Here is a 24305-nt window from a genome sequence, read left to right as displayed (position 1 = left end):
GGTGGGGGGTGCTGATGGCACGTCACCACTTGGCCGGATGCTCTCAGAACTTCAAGTGACTTATTTGTTAAAACACTTGTTCCTGTAGAAACACTTGTGCTTGAAGAAAAAAATGTGAAACCCCCACCCTGGAGTCAGAGCAATTTCCTGAAGCACAGACCTGCCCAGGTCACCCCCAGTTTAAAACCCTCCAGCACCCTCGGTGACCAGGGTGCAAGGCCCCACCCGCAAGCTTGGCTCGGCCCGGACTGGGGACTTTCCCACCCTCACCTCCCAGCGCTCCCCCCGCACCCCACCTTCCCGCGGCGGCAATGCCCAGCCTGCCTCGTGACTGAACTGAGGTTTTGGGAGCATTTGCGCATTAAAGGGAGAGGGAGCGGGAGGTGAGAGGGGCGTGGGGGGGTTGGTGTGGACCAGAAGGTGTTCAGTGAGCTTTCCAACCATGAGATTCTGTGAATATTAAGACCGTTAAACATGAGACCTGGTAAAAAAGTTGTGTTGGCTGATGACTTTTCTTCTGTGCGTGGATTAGTATTATTATTTTTTTAAAATTGATTCCAGCCCAGCCGGGTGTGGCTCAGCGGTTGAGCATCGACTTAGGATCCAGGAGATCGGGGTTTGATTCCCGGTCAGGGCACAGACCCGGGGTGCAGGCTCCTCGATCCCCAGCAGGGGGCGAGCAGGAGGCAGCCGATCAGTGACTCTCATCATTGATGTTTCTCTCTCTCTCCCTCTCCCTTCCTCTCTCTGAAATCAATAAAGATTTATTTTTAAAAAATGAAAATAAAAAATAAATAAAAATTAAAAAATTGATTTCAAAAAGAGGTAGAGAGGGAGGGAGAGAACCATTGAAGGGCTGCCTCCTGCACGCGCCTTGACTGGGGCTCGAACGGCAGCGAGTTCATTTTTACTGCTTCCGTTAGCGGTGCCTTGGGTGGCTTAGCTGAGATAATCGACCATTAGGCAACCCCAATGCAACCGGGAAAAATCAAACCTAGAAATTCACGCTGGGCTCCGAACGCTAAAGCCAGAAGAGGGCTTCGGCAATAAACAGCCGAGACGGCGGCTCCAGTTCCAGCGGTTTCCCGTAGGCGCCCTTACGGAGGAACTTAGGGACCCAGGGCGGGATGCGAGGCCCGTGGGGCGGCGGGGACCCGGCAGCCAGCTGGCTGAGCTGCGGCAGGCGGGGAGCGCAGGGTCGAGGAGCCGGCACGTGCCCGGGCGTTTCCCCAAGTTCCCTGCCCCCGAGATCTGCCTGGGCCAGGACTCGGACGGGCGTGAAACTGGATCTTAAAGGCGCTCAGCTTATGTCCGTCCGAAGTCTGTCCGGGGGGAGTGGGAAGTGGCCTTGAGGCCTCTGAGAGCTTCAGGCCCTCACACCTGTTCTCCCCTCTCCCGTGTGCAGGTGGATGGAGGCCTGTCTCGGGGAGGACCTGCCCCCCACCACGGAGCTCGAGGAGGGCCTGCGCAACGGGGTCTACCTGGCCAAGCTGGGCAACTTCTTCTCCCCGAAAGTGGTGTCCCTGAAGAAAATCTACGACCGGGAGCAGACCAGATACAAGGTGAGCCCTCCCCGTGAGCTCTTGCTTGACAGACGGATGCGAGTAAAAGGCGGTGGGAGCAAAGGCGGGGGGGGGGGGCGCTGTGGGAACTTGGCCGGGACGCGGGGTGAGCTCAGGGTGCAGATCCAACCTCAAGAGGCTTTTGTGTGTCCACGCGCAGGGAAGGGGTCGACCCTCAGCCGGATTAAAATCTCAGCTAGAAGCTTTTCTTAATCAGAAAGCAGATTCCCACATGTTGAGTCTCGAACAGGCAGCTATTCTGGGGACGGCCCTGTTGAGAGTCTGTAAAGTGTGGGGCGGAATCCTCCTAAAAAATAACAGGCAGAGGTTTAGAGGGCAATGTAGGCGTAGCCCGAAAACGCGGGTATTTAAATGTATTTGACAATATCTGTGTATATATCCTGCCAGACGCCGCAGCGAGGGCTTTAGGTCGGCTTTGTCATTTAACCTTTATAACAAACACGTCACGGATACGCGGGAAACTCGGACTCAGAAGGGTGAAGTGACCTGCCCGGCGTGGGCGTGAACGCGGCAGACAGACCTTGACCTTAAGGGGACCTTGTCAGGCCCCCCAGGGGACCCTCTGCGACGCTATTGCCCACGGCGCCTAACGGCCTTTCGTCTCTTCCAGGCGACCGGCCTCCACTTCCGACACACGGACAACGTGATCCAGTGGCTGAACGCCATGGGCGAGATCGGCCTGCCCAAGGTAGCGCCCCGCTTCTGGCCGCGCTCTGGCCGCTTGGGCCCGCGCGCCCCCCTCCTGCCCCTGACGGGGCCCTTTATTTCCAGTCGAATCTTGGGTGACTTTTTTTTTTTTTTTTTTAAAAGTACTTAAGACCCCGTTCCTCTGTTTCTTCTGTTTCTCTCCTGTCCCTCGCGCCCGCCTCAGCCCGCCCTGGAGAAACGCCCTGTGATGCCTTTTACCTTGACTCCGTCGATTTGCAGACTGACAGTGACATTCACGCATCGTGAGATCCGCTGTTTGAAAGCGTAGAGTTCAGTGTTGCTGGGTTTTTTGTTTTTTTTAAATATATCTTTATTGATTTCAGAGAGAGGAAAGGAGAGGGAGAGAGAGAGACAGAAACATCAATGATGAGAGAGTCATTGATCGAGCCCGCAACCCGGGCCTGTGCCCTGACCGGGAATCGAACCCCGATCGCCTGGATCCTAGGTCGACGCTCAACCGCTGAGCCACGGCCGGCCGGGCGTTGCTGTTTTTAATTATTCACAAAGCTGTGGCGTCGGGATTTGACTTGAGGAAACACAAGGGGCTATTTTAGGGATGTCGTCCCCGGGCTTCAGGGTGGCCGAGTGTGCGGGGCGCACGTTTTGGCTTCGGCTGTGGTTCGGTTTTGCTCCTGACAGCGCTGACGACGCGGAATTGATGCACAAACCGCGGTACCTGTGTCACGGGTACGGTTGGGCGAGCTTGGAGCGACGGCTGTCGGGTTGCTCACGGGAGTGTCCCCGCCAGGGCTTTGCTCAGGGTCTTTTTATTGCTGCTCCTAGAGAAACTGTCGTCGCCTGGGCCTGTAAAGGCCGTTTCCGCCGGATTATCGCTCTTACGGGTGTGGGCGTCTTTCCCCACCAGCCTCCCCATTCCCTCGACCTCAGAATCCCACTTCTCGGAAAAAAATCGAGAGCCAAGCACAGGCTCCTTCACTAGGCGCATAAATCGTGTTGCAGCCACGAGAAAGGGTGACGTCACTGTGCGGACGGAGGAGGTTGGCTGGGATGCACCGAGCGGAAAAAACACATAACAGGCTAAGGTTATAAGAGTTTCAGTTCTGGCTAAGATGAGATCACTGTTTTTTGTGCAAAAAATAAAGTGAGTGTTTCTTGGGGAAAAATCCGTTAGGAGATTCAGTTCTCATGCCTGCGTGACGGTGTCAGGCGGTGAGGTTTTTGTTTTTGTGTGTGTGTGTGTGTTTTATACTTTCCTATAGACTCTAAATTTTTGTAAGCAGAAGGAAAAAAAAAAAAGCGAGATGTGGAGCGTTGGGAAGCGGCTAGATGAACATGTGGTGTTCAGCGTATCTGCCTGTGGAGCCGAGTGACATCCAGAGCCGAGTCTCGGCAGAAGACAAGCTTCTGTCTTTCCTTCCAGAGCAGGTCTCTCCCCTGCACGGGCGGGTTTGAGAATTAGGCCCCACGCGCGCGTGTCCGGAAGCGCGGGGCACCCAGCCCTGGCGGCCCCTTGGCCTTTCTGGGCACCTGCAACGTCCTGTTCCCGGTCCCCTGTGGGGCCGCGTTGGGCAATGACGGGCTAACCTCTTCCCGGGGCGCCCAGAGCCCGGTCGATGTTTGCTGTTGATTGTAGGTGCATTATTATAAAATGCATCCTCAGGAATCAACTTCCCTCACCTTTTTTGTGTCCTAACGGCTGCAACCAGCTCAGCTCCCAAGGCTTTCAGGGGCAGCAGGGTCTTCGCAGCTGTCGGTTGTGAAATGTGCAGCCTGCGTGATTTTAGGCGCTTTGCCTACAATGTGTCGTTGGCCGTAATAAAATGTATCCTATATAACCGCTTTGCTTGATTCTAAATGCTTAGCCTACAATGTATCATTGGCTATAATAAAATGTATCCTATATAACTGCTCTGCCTGATTTTAAAGGCTTAGCCTACAATGTATCGTTGGCCATAATAAAATGTATCCTATATAACCCACGATACATGTATATAGCATTTATGGGGATGTCTTCCCTGATCTCTTTATATGGTACGTGCAGCTTGATTTATAGAGAGTCATTGAGATAACTTTTCAGGTCTTAGCCTTTTTTGCCTGTTTATTATTACTGTTTATTATTGGCCGGCGCCTCCTTGAAATATTTTGTTATCTTGAGCTTGACTTTTTAAAAATTGTTTTGACTCTGCCGGCCGGTCCCGGTTTCCTCAGCTATTCCGCCTCCCGCCTCCTCGTGGTGCGTGCTCCTTAAGGTGCGCCCGTATTTTGGCTACACGGGCCCATTCTCGTGGTTCCAGTTATTTTTGAAAACGCTTTGCTGCAAGATAAACACAGTCTCCTCCCCTGGACATGTCTCCTTGGAGAGCCTTCTGTCGCCTAAGATTCCTCCCCTCGAACCGAACCTGTCTCTTCCGCCACGCGACCTTTCCTCCTCTCCTGAATGGGACCGGCTACCATGTCCCGGTCACCCAGCCTCTAAACCTTGGCGGTAGCTTGGCCTCCTAAATGCGCTCGTTCCCTGGGCGCGTTTGATTCCCAGTGTCTCTCGTATCTGCTGAAACCGCCAGCCTGCCCTTAGCTCCCCCCCATTCAGTATAACCCGGGTCCCGTCTCGGGTCAGATCTTCCTGGGCCCCGAGGCTCTGATTTTAATTCTCGGCTCCAGGGTTGGGACTCTCCTGGGTTTCAGACTCTCCTGGCTCTCGGGGTCCTCCTCATCCGACTCCATTCTACCCGCCCAACCCCGTTTTCCCGTTTCCGACATGTATTCTCTGCTCTCTTTGGGACGGTTGGCTCACGGCGGCTGCGATTGTCACCTTTCCGGAGGGGACATCTCCGCCTCGGGAAGGGAGCATGGAGAGTTGGGGAAATTATCTAAAAAGACGACTCTGGTGTACCCCATTTATTGAGGGGAGCAGCATAAAAGCAAAGACTCGAGCACCACACCTCAAGTCCTGCCTTCACTCCTTGCGTTGCTGACCATTAAATGTCTTCTCGCCCTAATGAAATTATTTGCTGAAGGCCAGCAATGTTTCTAATTGTCTGATTGTCTTATTTGTATTATTGATGATTGGGAAATGATTTAACAAACCCCGGGGATGGATACTCCACCCTACTGGATATTTACTATACTTTTATTTCTCCTTAGATTTTCTACCCAGAAACTACAGACATCTATGACCGGAAGAACATGCCGAGATGTATCTATTGTATCCATGCACTCAGGTAAATCAGATTTTCTTGGTAAAAATAAGCAGTAGCTTCAGACCTTTCCAATCAAATAGAGGATGCTATTATCTTAAGAAAATGCTGAGAAACAGCCGTGTTTTCCTAGGGGGTAGAGAGAAAGGATTTACTTAGTCCCATAATAGAAGACAATTCTGCTGTGGAAACATGATATAATCTTTCATTGCCGATCTAGTGCTTCTGTGAACTGGGCGATTCACTTGGGATGCAGCCGCTTTCTTTTTAATTAACATCTCTTAAAAATTTATAAAAAGCGCATGCGTTTGAAAGCTTTTCTTGTTTATCAATTTGGCTTCAAGCCGATTCACCGAATCACAGAAGAAACGGTGCCTCGATGCTCTTCAGTGGTACAACCCAATTTTGCCAACATCTCCAAATAATACCAGGAAACGCCAAACCGGTGATTTATAATTTATTTAGATCCTCGCCAAGCCGTTGGCTCGTTAGATAACTTTTGTGCCGACACAGACAAATGGGAACTGAAACAAAGTAAAGCCCTTTCATGGTTTTATAGTAAATTTGGACGCTGACTTCATTGTAAGTTCCTGACTTAGAATCAACAAAGCCCAAAACTGGAAGGAAGAGGCCACGTACGCGGCGGGGGCTCGGGGTGCGATGGGCGTGGGGCCGAGGGAGACACCCAGCCTCACCCACAGCCCTCCCGCCCCCGCGGCTCCCCTCCGCCCGCCCTGCCCTTTCCCTGGATGCCCCTTCCGCCAGGTGCCACCTCGGATACATTTTTTGATACATTTTTAAACTTCTGATCTTTCAGGCAGAATTAGCTACTTCCCATCTTTGTAGCAACTCCAGCGTTACTTTGTAGAAACCTCTTACTTCGAGGACACCGCTTGTTACATTGTATCCCCGTGACTTGTTCTTATAGAAAAGTTGCTTTTTGCGGCTCCTCATGTTTGGGTCCCTAGCGCCTAGATGCCTAGGGCACAGCTGGCAAAAATCACACGTGGTAACAACCGTCCAGCCCCTCCTCCGGCTCAAGGGGATATTTTCCGCCCTGTACATAAACGTAAAGGGGACGTGGCACCTCCCCTTTATCCGAGGCTTTATGTTTGTCTCGCCTGCGCCAGGCCCGTCTTAGCTCCATTCCCACGGCCTTGGGGAGGCTTCGTGATCTCCGCTGACTCCGGCTCATGCCTCTGTCTAAACCCCAGCGGTTGGTTTGTTTTATTCGTTTTGGTTGTTTAGTCAGATATGGTTTCTTCCATATGTTTAATTTTTTTCATTGTTAGCATCTTAGGGACAGAGGTCACGTCTTCTGTTTCTTTTCCCCTCGAGGGCACGTAGCCTCGTGCTGGGAAACTGGTAACGAGAGAATTCTTTCAACTGCTCAGGAAGGGGTGACATCTAGGGCGAGTTTCAGGCCGCAGCAGTTTGAAATGTATGCGTCTGAGTCAAAACCAGGTGAATCCTGATGGAACCTGAGTTACGAGAGGCCTGCCCGTGTCCGTAACCTCGGGGGTGGGGGCCGCGCTGGCAGAATCCCTCGCTGGTCCCTGCGGCGTCCCAGGTCCTCAGAGTCTCAGAAACGGAGGTGAAGAGTTAACGGCGCCTTTCGAATGCCGGAGCCTGAACGCGAAAGGGAGGAAGTCCGCTATTGTTTCCCATTTCTCTTCAGCGGCGCAGCCGGGCTCGGAAAGAATACGCAGCGTGTTCCGCTCGCCGGCCTCTGTTTTCTTTCCTCCCTAATTGAGCTTTTCCTGGCGGGTGGGTGGGCGACACTCGGTAACGCGGAGGAAGCGAGCGTACCCGCTTCTCCCGGACACACAGCCCCGTCCACGGGCACCAACCTCACGCCCTGGACGCGGGAGGCGCCCGCTCGGCCCCCTCTTGGATCAACAGTAACAGAGAAGCATCGGCTCCCCGGTTTTTCCCTTCCTGCCCCCCCTTTAAGTCTCGACTGGAATTATCCCGGAGACTGCCTCTGTGCTAAATCCTGCTAAATAAGCGACTCTTGTGGGTCACATTCCGCTCTCAGATGAGACCCCGGTTCCCCAGCACCCCGAATACATTGCTCGACTTCATCTCAGTGCCCCTGAGAGATTAACTTTCTAAGGACCGATCTGGGGGGTAAACAGACCCACAGATCTTTATCCCGAATTCAAAGGAAACGTGAAAGCTCTGAAGGTTAAGTTTAAGTTTGGCTCAAAATCTGACCAGGATCAACTTGCTGGCAAAACCTGATCAGAATTCCTTGCGGTCATTTATTGTGGTCGGCCCACCTGGTGCGATTCTGCGAGAGGCGGTGCGTCCGCTAAGCACCGCGCCCGCCGCCGGGAAACCCTCCTCGCACCTGAGAAGCTCTGAATTTTCCTGTCTGGCCCGAGGGTTTCGGATACGGGGGTCCTGGGCCCGTGCGAGAGCCTGTTTCCTAATCCGCCGCGGCGTTGGGGCTGCGGGGCCTTTACGGACAGCCGCTGAGATCAGAGTGACCTCTAGGCCTCCCGGCCGCCGGCTGAGACGCGCGGGACCCAGACTGGCGCGCAGCTTGTTTGTGAAGCGGGCGCGGGGCTCCCTCCGTTTCCGCTGAGGTTCAGGACCCTTGATTTGGGGCAAGAGGATCTACGTGGCCCCTGTGGTGACTGTCGGAGCGTCGGCATCGCCTTAAAAGATTCCCGCCGCTTCCAACGAGAGAAAAGAAAGGCGGTGCCCGGGCCTTACCTCCTCCGCTTTGCACGCCGGGCGGGCGGCTGGCCGTCGATGCAGCACCTTGAGTCTGCCGCCCAAGGACGCCCAAGGCCGCTGACAGCTCAGGGCTGTGACGGCGACGCCCACGCTCCGGTTTGAAAGTGGGAATGAAAGGGGAAGAAATCCCCGGAGAGAAAGAGTTGAGGACTCGGGTGGAACCTCTCATGCGGGTGAAAATAGATAAGGGAAGTTTGAGCTTTGCCGGGCTCTGCGCAGACGTTGTCGAGCAGGACTTTAATTTATTGTCCCTGCCTCGGTGATGCTTAGAGTCTGGTAGATTTTAATTTATAAAGGAAAATATATTATGTATACATATAATATAATTATATACATATAATTATAATTATACATATATGTATATAAATAATATATATAAAATTATAATATATATTATATATAAATATATTATATACATATTATATATTATATTATATATACATTATATATATTATATTATATATTATAAACATAGAACATGTGCCCTATTTAAAACTCCTAAACTTACCTGAAACGTTCCCATCGGTGATATGAATTTAAATTCGATTTTTTTTTTTTTTTTTATCCGGCTCATTTTCGTGAGACTTTTTCTAAAATGTCTTGTTACGTCGAACGTTGGTCGCGGGGAGGTAAACCGAAGGGAAGATCCTCTACGTACGTTCATTACGTTAACCACCCGCGGGCTTCGTGCTGGATCTTGGGCGTGAGCCCGAGTCCGCCGGTTCCAGCCCAGCGCCTTCCCGGCCACCTTATGGGCCTTTTCAGGACGAGCGAGGCTGGGGCTGGGGCCGACCGCGGGCTGCACCGGGGAAGGCGGACACGCCCCGGGCGCCCCTGTGCGGGACCTGCGGGCTCTGGGCGCCGATGCCCCCCCAGGAGCCGCGCGGCCCGGCCTAACCCCGGGCACGTCTGTGTTTTCCAGCCTGTACCTGTTCAAACTGGGCCTCGCGCCTCAGATCCAAGACCTGTACGGGAAGGTCGACTTCACAGGTAAGGAAAAGACGGGCGGTCGCCTCCGCCCGGGTGCTGGGCAGGGCCCCGAGCTCGGGGCGTCCGGCTCTGCCCCTCGGCCGGGACAGGGGCCCGTGTCCGCCCGGGAAGAGCGTTTAGCACATAAGACGAAATACACGGTGTTAACGGGGGGCGTTCGACGTCCGCGTTCTCTGAGAGAACCGCCTCCCGTGTCCTGTCTCATTAAAACCCTCCTGGCGGCCCAAAGGGGCAGATCCCGTCTCTGTGGCCGAGGGGCCGGCGTCCTTCCCCCCGAGTCGCGGGGAGGCGCCCGGCGTGCTGACCGGGGCCCCGCCTCTCGCCCGCAGAGGAAGAAATCAACAACATGAAGATCGAGCTGGAGAAGTACGGGATCCAGATGCCGGCCTTCAGCAAGATCGGGGGCATCCTGGCCAACGAGCTCTCGGTGGACGAAGCCGCGCGTAAGGGGGCGACGCTCGGGCGGGGAGGTCGTCGCGGCCGCTTCCAGGGAGGGGCAGGGGGCCGGAGCCCTGCCGCCGAGCGGGGGCCGTGCCTTCGTTGTAAACACTGCTCGAGGCTTTTATGCTCTTGCGACTTGGGAATGAGCGGGTGGTTTTGCTCGTGACACGGACGCGTAGACAGCGAGGCCTCCCGGCGTCGCTCTGGGCCCGGGCCGCTCCCCGGGGCGGCGGGGCCCGGGTGACGCAGGGCCTGTGCCTCGCCTTGGCTTTCAGTCCACGCGGCCGTCATCGCCATCAACGAAGCTGTGGACCGGCGGGTTCCGGCCGACACGTTTGCGGCCTTGAGGAACCCCAACGCCATGCTCGTGAACCTCGAGGAGCCCTTGGCGTCCACCTACCAGGATGTGCTCTACCGGGCCAAGCACGACAAGATGGCCAACGCCAGGAACCGGGTAAAAACGGGGCGTCCCTTCCTCCCCCATCGAGTCACCTCCGTCTCTCGTCCGGTTTGACCCCACGTTAAAAATCGGCTCGATTGAGGTTTAATTTACGTACAGGGGAGCCCCCGCCCCGTTTTAAGTGTGCGGTTCGATGAGTGTTGACAAATGCATGTCGTTTGTGTCACCGTCGCCCCAAAATTTCCCGGCCCCCCCCCCCATGTTCGCAGTCAGTCTGTCCCCAACGCCTTGCCCCTGACCCCGGTCAGCTCCCAAACTGCCTTTATCACCGAGGTCGTCTCTTACGAGAAATTCATATAAATGAGGCGGAATCGCGCAGGAGGAGGCCTCCTGGCCTCAGGATCCGCTTTCGCTTCTACTTTCTGCTCAAATGTGCTGCGAGCCAGTGAGCGGCCCTGAGCGCCGGGCCCTGGGTGCGCCCTTCCCGCCGGGCCCGGGGCAGGGCCGGCCGCGAGCCGACGAGCGAGCGGGGAGGCCGGGCCCGTCCCCGCCCGGCGGCCCCGCCGTTTGCGCTCCCGGCCTTGCCGCCCTTCCCCGAGGACCCCCGGCCGCGCCCTCCCTCGCGCTTGGCGCTGTCGCGGGGGGAGAGGAGCTCGCGCGTGTTCCCGTGGCTCCTCCGCGCCCTGGGCTCACCTGGTGGCGCGTCTGACTCCCTTTCAGACAGAAAACTCGGAGCGGGAGAGAGACGTGTACGAGGAGCTGCTCACTCAGGCCGAAATTCAAGGCAACGTCAACAAAGTCAACAGTAAGTGTCCCCGAGGCAGGCGCCCGAGGGGGTGACAGAGCCGGGAGAGTGTTGGCCTGGCCTTGGGCTGATGACACAGTTTGTGGACATCAGTGGACTCAGGCACTGTGGCCGTGGCTCGTGGCTCGTGGCCCGTGGCTCGTGGCCGTGTCCTCAGGTCGGGCCCACACGCTCTCCTGGCTGTAGCTTCTCCATGGATCTTTTTGGCCTGTTTTGCTCTTTCACTCTGTGTTACATGGTTAAAAAAAACACCTTTTCCCTCTCTAACGATGCTCGTGAATCAACGTTGTCCGGGGACGTGGTGCATTTCCGTGGGAGGCCCACCCTCTGGCGTGGTCGTGTGACCCCGACCGCCCCTCGGCCTTCAGGGCCAGCGCGGCTTGTGTGGGCCTCGCTCGGTGCCCCTTTCTCCGCTCCCACGTTGGTGCCGGGCTGTCTACACCTGGAAGCGTTCAAGTGGGCCTGGGGCCTGTTAAATCTGACCAACGGCCTGGACGGCCTGAAGGCTCCTTTCCAGGCCCCAGATCCTACGCTTCCCTGAGGGTCCAGGATCCAGGCCACCCGACGCCGACCCCTGGCGGGAACCGGGTGGGCGCGGGGTGGGAAACGTCCCCGAGGCTGGGGCGTGAGCGTCCCGCTCCCTCAGTCCCTCGCCTTCTGCTCCTCAGCGTTCTCCGCGTTGGCCAACATCGACCTGGCCCTGGATCAGGGGGGCGCCCAGGCCCTGTTCCGGGTCCTGCAGTCGCCGGCGCTGGGCCTGCGCGGGCTCCAGCAGCAGAACAGCGAGTGGTACCTGAAGCAGCTGCTGAGCGACAGGCAGCAGAAGAGACAGGTGACGGGCCCCGGGCCCCACGGGAGGGCTTGTGCGCATCCCTCTGAGCCCCGTGCGTACCAGTGAGGTTTTTAAAATGTCCTCGGCGAAGGACACCTTGTCTCCAGCTCGGCCTGGCTTCGGAGTTGAAAGTCGTTTAATGTGAACAAGCTCCCCCCTCCCAGTCTAGCCACCCCCCACCTGAAGCCTTCCCCTTGGCCCCCCAAAGCCATTGGGGAAAACCTGAGGGTTTTTTTTGTTGTTTTTTTAATATATTTTATCGATTTCAGAGAGAGGAAGGGAGGGGGAGAGAGAGAAACATCAGTGATGAGTCACTGACCGGCTGCCTCCTGCTCGCCCCCTGCTGGGGATCCAGGAGCCCGCACCCCCGACCGGGAATCGAACCGCGACCTCCCGGATCCTCGGTCGACGCTCCACCGCCGAGCCACGCCGGCCGGGCAAAACCTGAGTTTTTTATGTTCTCCCCAGGAATTTCCCCTGTGAGAAACCCCCCTCACCGTGTCCTGGCCGACACCCGGGGGGGGGGCTCGCTGAGCAGTGGACGGTGCAGGTCGCCCTCGGGGGTATTTTTGGGAACAAACACGAGGGTCTTTCTTTTCTGCCTAAAGGAGGGCCGGTGCTCATCTTCCAAGTGCCCGGCGCCTACGGGCCGGAGCCCGTGGCGTAAATACACCCGTGATTCTGGAAGCACTTTTATCTCAGGACATTTTGATGTTTCTCGCGGAATCTCTCTAAAAGCGTTCCGGTGTCCAGAGAGTCACTCTGCGCCAGACGCGGCCGGGCCGCGCCCTTGGCCCCATGTAGCCTGAGCTGTCGCTCGTCCCCGGGGCTCTCGGTCCAGGGCGGGAGCGACCTCGACGTAACGGTTCTTTGCGTCCCCGCAGGGCGGCCAGGCGGATCCCCTGCAGAAAGAGGAGCTGCAGGCTGCCGTGGACGCCGCTAACAGCGCCGCCCAGCAGTACCAGAGAAGTAAGTCCCCCGGCTGGGCTCCCGAAATTCCAAGGAGGGGGGAACAGTGGCTTCGTGTCACCGGGGGGGCCGGTGTCTGAGGTCGGAGCCTGTCACGGAGCCTGCGGCGGCCGCCCGGCCAACAGCTCGCCCACAGAATGCGACCCGGTTCTGTGACAGTTGGCGTCTCCCTCCCCGCGGGGCCCGCGCTCAGCCGGCCGTGTTCCCCGCCCGTTTCCCACCAGGGCTGGCGGCCGTGGCCGCGATCAACGCCGCCATCCAGAAGGGCGTTGCTGAGAAGACGGTCCTGGAACTGATGAACCCCGAGGCCCAGCTGCCCCAGGTGTACCCCTTCGCCGCCGACCTCTATCAGAAGGAGCTGGTGACCCTGCAGCAGCAGAGCCCGGAGGTGAGCCCGCCCGGCCCGCCCGGCCCCTGAGGGGCCGTGTCCCCGCGGCGAGGGGCGGCTGGCGCACCGAGCGTTTTTAACCGGAGACCCGGGCCCCTCGGTGTGCCCGGCCGCCCCTCCTCACCCCGCCCCCCCCTCCCTCCAGCATAGCCTCACGCACCCCGAGCTGTCCGTGGCGGTGGAGATGCTGTCGTCGGTGGCCCTCATCAACCGGGCGCTGGAGTCGGGCGACATGAACACGGTGTGGAGGCAGCTGAGCAGCTCGGTCACGGGCCTGACCAACATCGAGGAGGAGAACTGTCAGAGGTGGGCGCCCGGGGGCCCGCACGGCCCCGCGACCCCCGGGGTCCCCCCTTCCCCGCGCGTCACTGTCTTCTCCGTGGGCCCGGGGCAGGTACCTGGACGAGCTGGTGAGGCTGAAGGACCAGGCCCACGCCGATCGGAACGAGTTCATCACGTGGAACGACATCCAGGCCTGCGTGGACCACGTGAACCTGGTGGTGCGGGAGGAACACGAGCGTGAGTCGCCCTCTCGGGTCCCCGGGCGTCGCGACCAAACACGGCTTCCGGGGGGGGGGGATTTTTGAAAATTGAAATAATACGTTTAACTCAAAAGCTAAGGCTGGGGCGTGTTTTCGAAACACACCGGGCAACGGCTACCGTCAGGTGCAGGCCGTCGGAGCTGAAATTCCCAGGAGGCCAGTTGGACTCGATCTGTCATTTTTTGGTGCTGTTAGAACTGGTCGTCTGGCCCAGCGACCGGGAGCCGCGCGGGCTCAGGGCCGGGTCCTCCCTCCGCGCGGCTCCTGCCGCCTCCGGCATCGGCCGGGTGCCCCCAGTCCTCGGGTCACCGCGATCCTGAACAGCTTGCCTTAAATTCAGGCCTTTCCTCTACCCACTGAGGTTCGGTGATGCTCTAAGGCCGACGCACAGGACGCAGGGGAGCGCTGTCCTGGTTGTAGTTTTATTACGAAGGACATAAACCCGGACGAGCCAGAGGAAGAGCCTGTAAGGGGGTGTCTGGTGGGGTGTCCTCAGGGTGCGGCACGTCCTGCGCCTCACAGCCGGGCCGGCTCCCCGGAGCGTCGGGTACCCAGGCGTTTTATCGGGGGCTCGTTACATACAAATGATTGTATCATCGGCCGGGTGATTAAACTTAATTTCCAGCCCGGCTGGGCAAGATATATTTTTTTAAAACCCACAAAAAACAAACTTAATTTCCAGCCTGGCCAGCGTGGCTCAGAGGTTGATTATTGACCTAGGATCCAGGTGATTGGGGTTTGATTCCCGGTCAGGGCACAAGCCCGGTCCCCAGTCGGGGGCGAGCAGGAGGCAGCCGATCAATGACTCTCATCATTGACGTTTCTCTCTTTCTCTCTCCTTTCCTCTCTCTGAAATCAATAAAGAGATATATATATATTTGTTTATTTATTTATTTTTAAAGCCTTATTTTATTTTTATTTTTTTTATTTTTATTTTTTTATTTATTTTAAATATATCTTTATTGATTTCAGAGAGAGGAAAGGAGAGGGAGAGAGACATCAGTGATGAGAGAGTCATTGATCGGCTGCCCAGCCCACAACTCGGGCCTGTGCCCTGACCGGGAATCGAACCCCGATCGCCTGGATCCTAGGTCGATGCTCAATCGCTGAGCCACGCCCGCCCGGGCAAGATATATTTTTTAAAAACCCACAAAAAACAAACCTAATTTCCAGACCCCCTCCCGTCCCTGGAGGTGGGAAGACTGGGCCACTATCAGGCCCCAGGGCTCAGAGCCCCAGTCTCCTAATTCTCCGCGGTTGGTCTTTGCGGCCGGCCGGCCGGCCCCCACCCCGAAACCAGCCCGGGGGCCCCAGCCGTCGCCGGCCTAGCGTGAGCTCAGGGTGCTCCCAGGGGCCACCAGAGTCACAAAGGTCCTCCCGTCACCTGGGACATTCTGAGGGTCTAGAGCCAGTGTCATCGAAACCTTGACGCTTTTACGTCAGAGCAGCCGCCCCTGAACCACGGGGACTTGAGCCTCCTACAGGGTTCTGGGCAGAGGGGCGGCTCCTTCCGACGAAACCAGCGCTAAACTTCGTAAAATCGCGCCGCTTGGTCCAGCCTGGATCGCGGCAAAGCCCCGGCGGGCTTTTTCCTGCTGCGCGCCTGTAAAGATGGCTCCGTGTACAGAGCTTCTCAACGCCCTGGCCTCTGTCTCTTGGCCTTCAGGGATTCTGGCCATCGGTTTAATCAACGAGGCCCTGGACGAGGGCAACGCCCAGAAGACCCTGCAGGCCCTGCAGATCCCCGCGGCCAAGCTGGAGGGCGTCCAGGCGGAGGTGGCCCAGCACTACCAGGACACCCTGATCCGGGCGAAGAGGGAGAAAGCCCAGGTGGGTGGCGTCAGAGTGGGTCACTTCTGTCCAGGGACCTTGGCCGCCCCCCCCGGGCACCGAGGGCCCCTCCCCTGGCCCATCAGCGACCGTCCCGGGCGCCAGTTCAGGGCCCCGGAGGGACGCGAGGGGCGAGGGGCACAGACTGTCTTCCGGAAGCTTTGCTTTTTGCACATTTGTGGCTGGTTTTTTTTTTAGTTTTTTTTTTTTTTATATTATCACTGTAGACACAGCTCTGTCCCTAAGTAAATCCTGCATTGAAATATAGGATCCGGAAAAAACGCACCAGCCGTATAAGTAGACGGTCGTATAAATTGTCCGAAGTGAGCACACCCGTGTGACTGGTGTGCGGGGTGTAAAAAGCACGAAGAGACCCCCCCCCCCCCGCGTCCCTCCCGGTCCCCGCGAACCCCTCCAACGGCGGTCGGCAGCCAGCGTCCCGGCCCTGACACCGCGGCGGGTGGGTCTCCGCTTGGACCCCGCTTTCCCGTTGCTCTGCGCGCCTCGTAATTTTTGAAACTGGGACGTACGAATAAAATAACAGGGCAGCTCCGAAAGCGCGACCGGGGCCCCTCCTCGGGGTGGGCTGCTGGTCAGTGGCCGCTCCTTCTGCGCGTGTCCGCCGACGGCCCCGCTCGCTGAGCTGGCGGCCAGCCCCCGATCGACCGGGCGGGAGTCCCCTGGGCGCCGTCCCCGGGCGGCCCTCCTGCCCCCCCAGCTCCCCTTGGCCGCCTGCGCCCCTCGCGGTCGCCTTCCCGCGTCCCGCGCTGTGTCTGAGGCGCTTCCCTCCCAGCCTTTCGCCTGTTCTCCGGCGCCGGGCCTCCTCCGGGGGACGAGTCCACGCGTCCCTCGCGTTTCCAAGCTTCCTGGGTGTCTGACCGCGCCCCGGGAGCCCCTCGCTCGCCCGCGCCCCGAGTTCAAGGCTCTTCATGTGGTTTTGCAGGAAACGCAGGACGAGTCGGCCGTGCTCTGGTTGGACGAGATCCAGGGCGGCGTCTGGCAGTCGAACAAGGACACGCAGGAGGCACAGAGGTGTACGTGCGATGGTGGCCGGCGGCCGGCGGGCGGGGGTCCCGGGCTCCCCGAACCCGCGCCTCGGCCTGACCGAGCTGGGGACCGGCGGGGGGAGCGGTCGGCCAGGGGGGCACAGCCGGGCGACCTCGCGCAGAATCGGGGGACCCGCTGAGCTATTCGGGTGACAGCCCTCTTCCGCGACAGTTGCCTTGGGGATCTTCGCCATTAACGAGGCCGTGCAGAGCGGCGACGTCGGGAAAACGCTGGGCGCCCTGCGGTCCCCGGACGTGGGCCTGTACGGAGTGATCCCCGAGTGCTGTGAGACCTACCACAGCGACCTCGCCGAGGCCCAGAGGAAAAAGCTGGCGGCAGGTGCGTTGCGGCCAAAGAACCGTGCGTCCCGAGGCCGAGGACGCGAGTGCAAGGGGAGGGGACCGCCCGTGGGGAAAGGTCCTTTCCTGCAGAAGTACAGGATTTAGACTTATTTTAAACGCCCTAAGGAGACGGTAATATCCCTGTTTTTGAAAAAAATACTTTCTTTTTTGCCCCTGTGTTTAAAAAGATCCACTTTCTGAGAACGCAGGAAGCGTCAAAATATTTGGCTGGCCTTTTACAGGGATTTGGTAGCTCCTGTGGCGTGATAGGTAGAAGCGGTTTATCTGCAAAAGGTGGGAAATAATAAAAGATTTTCCCCCTTCTATGGCCCCCCCCTTTTTTTAAATTAACCGGAGAGGCTGGACGGTCGCCGATCTTTTACGAGAAAGTGCTTTTCTGAGACTTAGGGTCTGAGTCGTTGGTTGTGGACGGAGCAGAGCCAATCGAAGCTCCTTCCACAGCTGCGCTTTGTGGGTATTTTCTGTCTATAACGTAGACGTGAGGGGGCCACGGGCGACCCCACAGAGCCGTCGCTTACGAGGGGCCTAGGACCTGCCCCCTTCACCGTCACGGACCCAAGCAGCAGGCGTCCGGATCAGTCTTTATGTAGATCGCTAACCCGACCAGAACCGTCCGGCCCCGTCCCGTCCGCCCCACGGGCGCGGGGCGGGGGGACGCGGCCCTGGGCCTCCTGATCTCCGCTTTCCCGCCGCCAGGAGACAACAGCAGCAAGTGGGTGAAGCACTGGGTGAAAGGCGGCTACTATTACTACCACAACCTGGACACGCAGCGCGGAGGCTGGGACGAGCCCCCCGGCTTCGTGCAGAACTCGGCGCAGCTTTCGCGGGAGGAGATCCAGGTGGGCCTCGGAGGGAGCCGCTGGCCGGGGGGGGGTTAGCCTGGCCGTCGGGTCACCTCTGCGCGGGCCCCGGGGACGGAAGCCCGACTGAAATGAAGGCCGTGTCGCAGGCTGGTTTAGAGAAGCTGTTTTTCTATTGGGGGGGCCCCAGGGCCTAAATGAGGGAAGCGTCAGGACTGTCGGGGGTGAAGGAAGGGCCTGCGTTTTTGTCTGTGGCGTCTGGGGCCCGAGCGGCAGACCTGGAGTCACTCTCATCGCTCAAAGGCCCGGCGCCGCCCGAGGGAGCGGTGAGGCCTAGCGGGTGCCGCGGGCGACGCCGTGTGAAGGACCCGTGTCCCTTCTCACCCGCGCGTGTCTTCCCCTGCCACCCCCGGCCCGCAGAGCTCCATCTCCGGGGTGACGGCCGCGTATAACCGGGAGCAGCTGTGGCTGGCCAACGAGGGCCTCATCACGAAGCTGCAGGCCTGCTGCCGCGGGTACCTGGTGCGGCAGGAATTCCGATCCAGGATGAACTTCCTGAAGAAGCAGATTCCCGCCATCACCTGCATCCAGGTACTTCAGGGCCTGGCGCCCCGAGTGGGGCTCTTAGGGCCGAGGGCGTGAGTGCGTGTTTCCTCTCTGAGCCCCTCGGCTCATCCTCCCTCCTGCCACTGTCGTCCGCCTGCCTTTCTACGGTGTTGAGGGGTGAGCTCCCCGCCCGGGGGCAGTTTCCGGGCAGCACGTGTCACAGGGAGGATCTGAGCTGGGAGTTAAGGCTCCCCCGGGGCTTGTTCCCTCATCTGCAAGTGGGGTACGAATGGGTATCTTACCTTCCTTGCCCAGCTGATGGTAAGGCCCCCGAAAAGGAATCCGTGTGGAGGTGCTTTTATTTTTATTTTTATTTTTATTTTTTATTTTTTAAAAAATATCTTTATTTCAGAGAGAGGAAAGGAGAGGGAGAGGGAGAGAAACATCAGTGATGAAAGAGTCATTGATCGAGCCTGCAACCTGGGCATGTGCCCTAACCGGGAATCAAACCCTGATTGCCTGGATCCTAGGTCGATGCTCAACCTCTGAGCCACGCCCGGCCGGGCTATTATTATTTTTAAATATGTCTTTATTGATTTCAGAGAGAGGCAGGGAGAGGGAGAGAGAGAGAAACATCAATGATGAGAGTCATTGATCGGCTGCCCCCTGCTCGCCCCCTGCTGGGGACCGAGGAGCCTGCACCCGGGCCTGTGCCCTGACCGGGAATCGAACCCCAATCACCTGGATCCCAGGTTGATGCTCAACCACTGTGCAGACCAGGGACTAAGGGGGGTGGCCTCTGCCCTCTCCTGCTGGTGGGGCGGCCACTGCCCACACTCCCCTGTCCCCGGAGGGCCTGGTCCTCTCTACATTCATCAGTAATTGCGCTGGGAGAGCCTTTCGGGAACAGGTTTCTTAGCTGCCCCCGGTCCTTGGGGGGCAGCGTGTGGACTGTGACGTTTGATGGTTTCAGTCGCAGTGGCGAGGCTACAAGCAGAAGAGAGCCTACCAGGACCGCCTGGCGTACCTGCGCTCCCACAAAGACGAAGTTGTAAAGGTAGGGCGGCCTGGCAGGTCTCGGCGCGGGGGGCCGGGGTGACCCGCGTGGACGCGGAGGGCGGTTGTGACCTCCGGGGCCCCCCTCCCCGCAGATCCAGTCCCTGGCGAGGATGCACCAGGCCAGGAAGCGCTACCGAGACCGCCTGCAGTACTTCCGCGACCACGTGAGTCCCGCGGGGGGCCAGGGCCCGAGAACCCCGCTGCTGTGTTTTTGGTGGACGGATGACCAAGGGAACGTCTTCCCCTTTGCTCCTTAGATAAACGACATTGTCAAAATCCAGGCTTTCATTCGGGCCAACAAGGCTCGCGATGACTACAAGACGCTCAGTGAGTAGCTGTGCCCGCGGCGTCGGCGTGGAGGCCTCGGGTGCTGGGTTTTCTCTGCGGACTCTTTCCTTTCCTGCAGGCAAGGCCGGGGTCAGGCGCTGCTCATGACCTAACCCCTTTGCTCACCCGGCCACGCGCCCTGTCCCCTCGCCCTGTCAGCCTGTGTCACCGCGTAAGCGTAGCATGACCGAGACCGCACTGCTGGCTGTCTTTGCGCATCTCAAAAATAAACAAATATCCGTGAATCGGGCTGGTTCTTCGGGACGGTGCTGACGCCCCCCCCCTGAGACCTGGCTCTGCTCCTGGTGACTCTGTCCTTGCCTGACACGCGCTTTCTGTCTGTCAGTTAACGCCACCGACCCCCCCATGATCGTGGTCCGGAAATTTGTCCACCTGCTCGACCAAAGCGACCAGGACTTTCAGGAGGAGCTGGACCTCATGAAGATGCGGGAGGAGGTCATCACCCTCATCCGCTCCAACCAGCAGCTGGAGAATGACCTCAACCTCATGGACATCAAAATCGGGCTGCTGGTTAAAAACAAAATCACGTTGCAGGTACGTCCGGCCCAGAGCCCGGCCGCGGCGGCTCCCCGGGCACGTCGCCCCGCTGTGGGTCCCCCGGCCTCACCGGCGCTGATTCGTGGGCAAGGGGGGGGGGCTGGCTTTCCTCTCAGCGAACGCCGTACACTTTAAAAACGTTATACAGGAGGTGAAACGCTGCGATTTAACAGCAAAACTCAAAACAGAAAAGAAGGTAGAATCCACCTGAAATACCACCACCCACAAGCACTTGTGTCCTATGCTTTCACTTAGTATCAGAAGATAAAATGTTTTCCACACGATAAGCAGTCATAAATATTATTATTTTTTTCATAAATATTATTTTTAACGGCAGCGTTACAATCCATTAGAAGACAAACTATAATTTACCTCTCTCCCCCCCCCCAACTATCTGGCAAGTTTCTCTTTTTACAAATAACGTCGCAGGCAGCATCTCAATTGACGTAATTTTTATTGCATTTAAGGCCTTGTGTTTCCCCAGGAGTTGGTTGGCCAGGCTCTTTTTTTTTTTTTTTTTTTAATATGTTTTTATTGATTTCAGAGAGAGGAAGGGAGAGGGAGAGAGAGAAACATCAATGATGAGAGTCATTGGTCGGCTGCCTCCTGCTCGCCCCCTGCTGGGGATTGAGGAGCCTGCACCCGGGCCTGTGCCCTGACCGGGAATCGAACCTCAGTTTCCTGGATCCTAGGTCGATGCTCAGCGACTGAGCCGCGCTGGCTGGGCCTGGGCCAGGCTCTTTGTAGGAAGGACTGTACTCAGTCGCTGTCCAGCGAATGTGACAGGTTCTGCCGGGGCCACCGAAGGCCTCTCCCCGACGCCCAGCGTCGCCTTCGGAAGCTCTGTGACTTACATGTTGGTTTCTGCTCACAGGATGTGGTTTCCCACAGTAAAAAGCTTACCAAAAAAAATAAGGAGCAGTTATCTGATATGATGATGCTGAACAAACAGAAGGGGGGCCTCAAGGCGCTGAGCAAGGAGAAGAGGGAGAAACTGGAAGCGTATCAGCACCTGTTCTACCTGCTGCAGGTGGGTGGCTCCGGGAAGTGCTACTGGAAAGTTTAGGGAATTTGCTCTAAATCGGACAACCTCACCCACAGACCCCTGTGGAGCGGCTTCTGATTTCCACACCGGGGGGGGGAGCCGGGGGCTGTCTTAACTTTTTTTTCTTTCTTTCCAGTTTATTTCTTATGTACATTCTAATCCTTCAAGTTAAAAAAAAACACAAAACACACAAAAAACCTGTGAACGCCTTTGCCAGCCTCTCCAGGATCTGGAGATGACTCATCCCTGTGCTTTCATTTCAGACCAACCCCACCTACCTGGCCAAGCTGATTTTCCAGATGCCCCAGAACAAGTCCACCAAGTTCATGGACTCCGTGATCTTCACCCTGTACAACTACGCGTCCAACCAGCGGGAGGAGTACCTGCTGCTGCGGCTCTTCAAGACGGCCCTGCAGGAGGAAATCAAGTAGGGAGGCCCCGCCCGCACCCCTTGGCGCTCTCAGCGGCACTGTGGTTTGTGGGAAACACTCTTTTTTTTTTTTTTTAAATATCTTTATTGATTCAGAGAGAGGAAGGGAGAGGGAGAGAGAGAGAAATGTCAATGATGAGAGTCACTGATTTGCTGCCTCCTGCACCCCCCTGTCCTGGGGATCGAGCCCACAGCCCGGGCAGGTGCCCTGACCAGGAATCGAACCCTGACGTCCTGGATCCTAGGTGGACGCCCGGCCAGGCTGGGAAATACTCTCAAGAAGCCCCTGCTTGTTAAGTTGCTAATACAAAGTGCTGCCGCTTCTGGGAAGCTGATAAAATAATAAATTTGCTAAATGAATTTCAGGAGCGTTTCTACATTAAAATACATTTTTTAAGAAGCTGACCCGCACACCAAGGTTCCACATGTTTATCTAGCGAAGGGCCCGATGGTGTCCCCACGACCGAGTTAGCAGCAGCAGGAAGGTGCTCTGTGTTCAGACGAGGGTCGGCCAGTGTTTCTAGAGAAAGAGCAAGTACCCCCTTTTCCTTTCCAGCTCTTTCCATGCCCCCGACATGGGGGATCGTGGAGCAGAAAGGACCTGGAAGCTCCCTGGTTCTGCCAGTAGCTTAAACCGGGTTTGTTTCTGGTGTTTCGTAGGTCAAAAGTCGACCAGATTCAAGAGATTGTGACGGGAAACCCCACAGTTATCAAGATGGTTGTCAGCTTCAACCGCGGGGCCCGGGGTCAGAACGCCCTGAGGCAGATCCTGGCCCCCGTCGTGAAGGAGATTATGGACGACAAGTCTCTCAACATCAAAACCGACCCCGTGGACATTTACAAGTCGTGGGTCAATCAGATGGAGTCTCAGACGGGAGAGGCCAGGTAGGGCGGCCCCAACACCCCTCTTCCGTCAGGCTTTTTACTGTCTCTCTCTCTCTCTTTTTAAGCCTTTGATGTGCAAACTAATATTTGTTCAAGTGGCTTTTCCTCAGAAGCCTCTTATTTAAATTGTTGACCTGGTCTCACGTTCATGTATGTAGCGAGTGTTTATTGAACGCTTGCGAACGGCTCCCCCTGGTGTCCGGGAGGGTGCAGACTCCTTAGCGCTGTGTCCAGGGCCCTGTTCTCGCCCCGGCCCTCCTGCCCCTCCTCTTTCCCTTTGCATTCCAGCTTCCTTCCCAGAAGACCCTTCTTCCTTTTTCCCTGGCTCCTTCCTCCTGGAAGCCTTCCTTGATTCCTCCAGTCCGAGGAGAAGCCCCTCTGTGGCGCCGCAGCACTTGTGGGCAGCGTCTTTCTTACAGCACAATGTGCTTTATTTATTATTATTTTTAAAATATATCTTTATTGATTTCAGAGAGAGGAGAGGAGAGGGAGAGAGAGATAGAAACATCAATGATGAGAGAGGCATTGATCGAGCCCACAACCCGGGCATGTGCCCTGACCGGGAATTGAACCCCGATCGCCTGGATCCCAGGTCGACGCTCAACTGCTGAGCCACGCCCAGCTGGGCAAATGTGCTTTAAATCAGTGTCTGTCTGTGGGTCTCTCCCACCAGCGAGTAGGAAACTCAAGAAGCTGCCATGTCTTGTGTACCGTTTACCCCAAGTGCCTGTCACGGTGCCCGGCACATAACTGAAGCGCCCAGTTCTCGGTTGAAAACCCGAGTTCAAAGCCTGGCCCCACTATTTACCAGCTCAGTGAACACACCACTCGCTCGCTGGGCCTTTCTGTTTGCGGCAGACACGGCCCTGCCTCCGGCACCGCCTGGCTGTTGGCCTAACACTGAGGGGGGTGATTTCTGCTTCCCCAGCAAACTCCCCTACGACGTGACTCCTGAGCAGGCCCTGGCTCACGAAGAGGTGAAGACACGGCTGGACAACTCCATCCGCAACATGCGGGCCGTGACGGACAAGTTCCTCTCCGCCATCATCAGTTCCGTGGACAAAATCCCGTGAGCGCCCCCAGCCCTGGCCCCGGACCGCCCAGCCCCGGGCCCTCCCCTCGCCGCCCCTCTCACGGGGTTTTGTCCGTCCCGCAGCTACGGGATGCGTTTCATCGCCAAGGTGCTGAAGGACTCGCTGCACGAGAAGTTCCCCGACGCCGGCGAGGACGAGCTGCTGAAGGTGAGAGGCGGACGCTGGCACCGTCTAGAAAAAGCGGGGAGAGCCGGGCCCGACCCTGGGCCTTCAGTCGGTGCCTGGGCCTGGATCCTGGCCGTGGCCCGCCGCCGGTCGTGCGACCTCTAAAGCGACTATAAATAAATAGTCAACGACCCCTCCGGGTTTCTGTAGGGTTTGCGGGGCCCGCCCCAGCCGCGTCGAGGTGGCGTTTTTTTCCTGTCTTGGTTTAAATTTCTGAGCCCTGTCTTTTCGCTGGCAAGCGGCTCCCTCTGCTGGCGGCCAGGAGAAGGGGCGCGGGCGCAGCTTCCCGCCGGGCCCGTTGCTGGCACCTCCTCGGGCGACGCTCCTGCCTCTCTCTCCTCCTTTCATTTTTTAATCTGAACGCTTCTCTCTTCTCTCTCCTAGTTCTGTGCTTTCCTACAGTGAGGCCTCGAGTCTAGACTTTCTGTCCAGGTGAATTAATTTTACGTGTCGTGAACGATACCCCAGGGGAGGCGCTGTGGCCGGGCCGAGGGACCCGAATTTCAGAGGCGCGGCCTCGCCTGCAGCCCGAGGGCTGGGGGTCGGACGGGCCAGGCCGCGCTTACGGGGTGACTCTGCCTGGGCCCGTTAGCTTC

General features: G+C 57.4%; 1 protein-coding gene across 1 annotated transcript in view; it reads left to right on the top strand.

Annotated features, from left to right (window-relative positions):
* Window positions 1-24305, top strand: part of IQGAP1 (IQ motif containing GTPase activating protein 1) — a 53845-nt gene that overhangs the window by 20293 nt on the left and 9247 nt on the right. The window contains exons 3-28 of the mRNA XM_081124374.1: window positions 1406-1562; window positions 2194-2271; window positions 5397-5473; window positions 9117-9184; window positions 9514-9627; window positions 9901-10079; window positions 10746-10830; window positions 11499-11662; window positions 12547-12631; window positions 12856-13019; window positions 13165-13325; window positions 13414-13538; window positions 15228-15391; window positions 16335-16425; window positions 16610-16777; window positions 17497-17639; window positions 18021-18191; window positions 19120-19203; window positions 19298-19369; window positions 19463-19532; window positions 19879-20087; window positions 20965-21120; window positions 21399-21562; window positions 22226-22450; window positions 23379-23519; window positions 23607-23691. Of these exons, the coding sequence (XP_080980500.1) occupies window positions 1406-1562; window positions 2194-2271; window positions 5397-5473; window positions 9117-9184; window positions 9514-9627; window positions 9901-10079; window positions 10746-10830; window positions 11499-11662; window positions 12547-12631; window positions 12856-13019; window positions 13165-13325; window positions 13414-13538; window positions 15228-15391; window positions 16335-16425; window positions 16610-16777; window positions 17497-17639; window positions 18021-18191; window positions 19120-19203; window positions 19298-19369; window positions 19463-19532; window positions 19879-20087; window positions 20965-21120; window positions 21399-21562; window positions 22226-22450; window positions 23379-23519; window positions 23607-23691 (3400 nt within the window). The remainder of the gene's footprint in view (window positions 1-1405; window positions 1563-2193; window positions 2272-5396; window positions 5474-9116; window positions 9185-9513; window positions 9628-9900; window positions 10080-10745; window positions 10831-11498; window positions 11663-12546; window positions 12632-12855; window positions 13020-13164; window positions 13326-13413; window positions 13539-15227; window positions 15392-16334; window positions 16426-16609; window positions 16778-17496; window positions 17640-18020; window positions 18192-19119; window positions 19204-19297; window positions 19370-19462; window positions 19533-19878; window positions 20088-20964; window positions 21121-21398; window positions 21563-22225; window positions 22451-23378; window positions 23520-23606; window positions 23692-24305) is intronic.

This window comes from Miniopterus schreibersii (genome assembly GCF_964146895.1).
Source record: "Miniopterus schreibersii genome assembly, chromosome: 22".
In the NCBI taxonomy this organism is placed as follows: Eukaryota; Metazoa; Chordata; class Mammalia; order Chiroptera; family Miniopteridae; genus Miniopterus; species Miniopterus schreibersii.
Note: the sequence above shows the minus strand (reverse complement) of the source record. Positions and strands in the feature narration are given on the sequence as shown.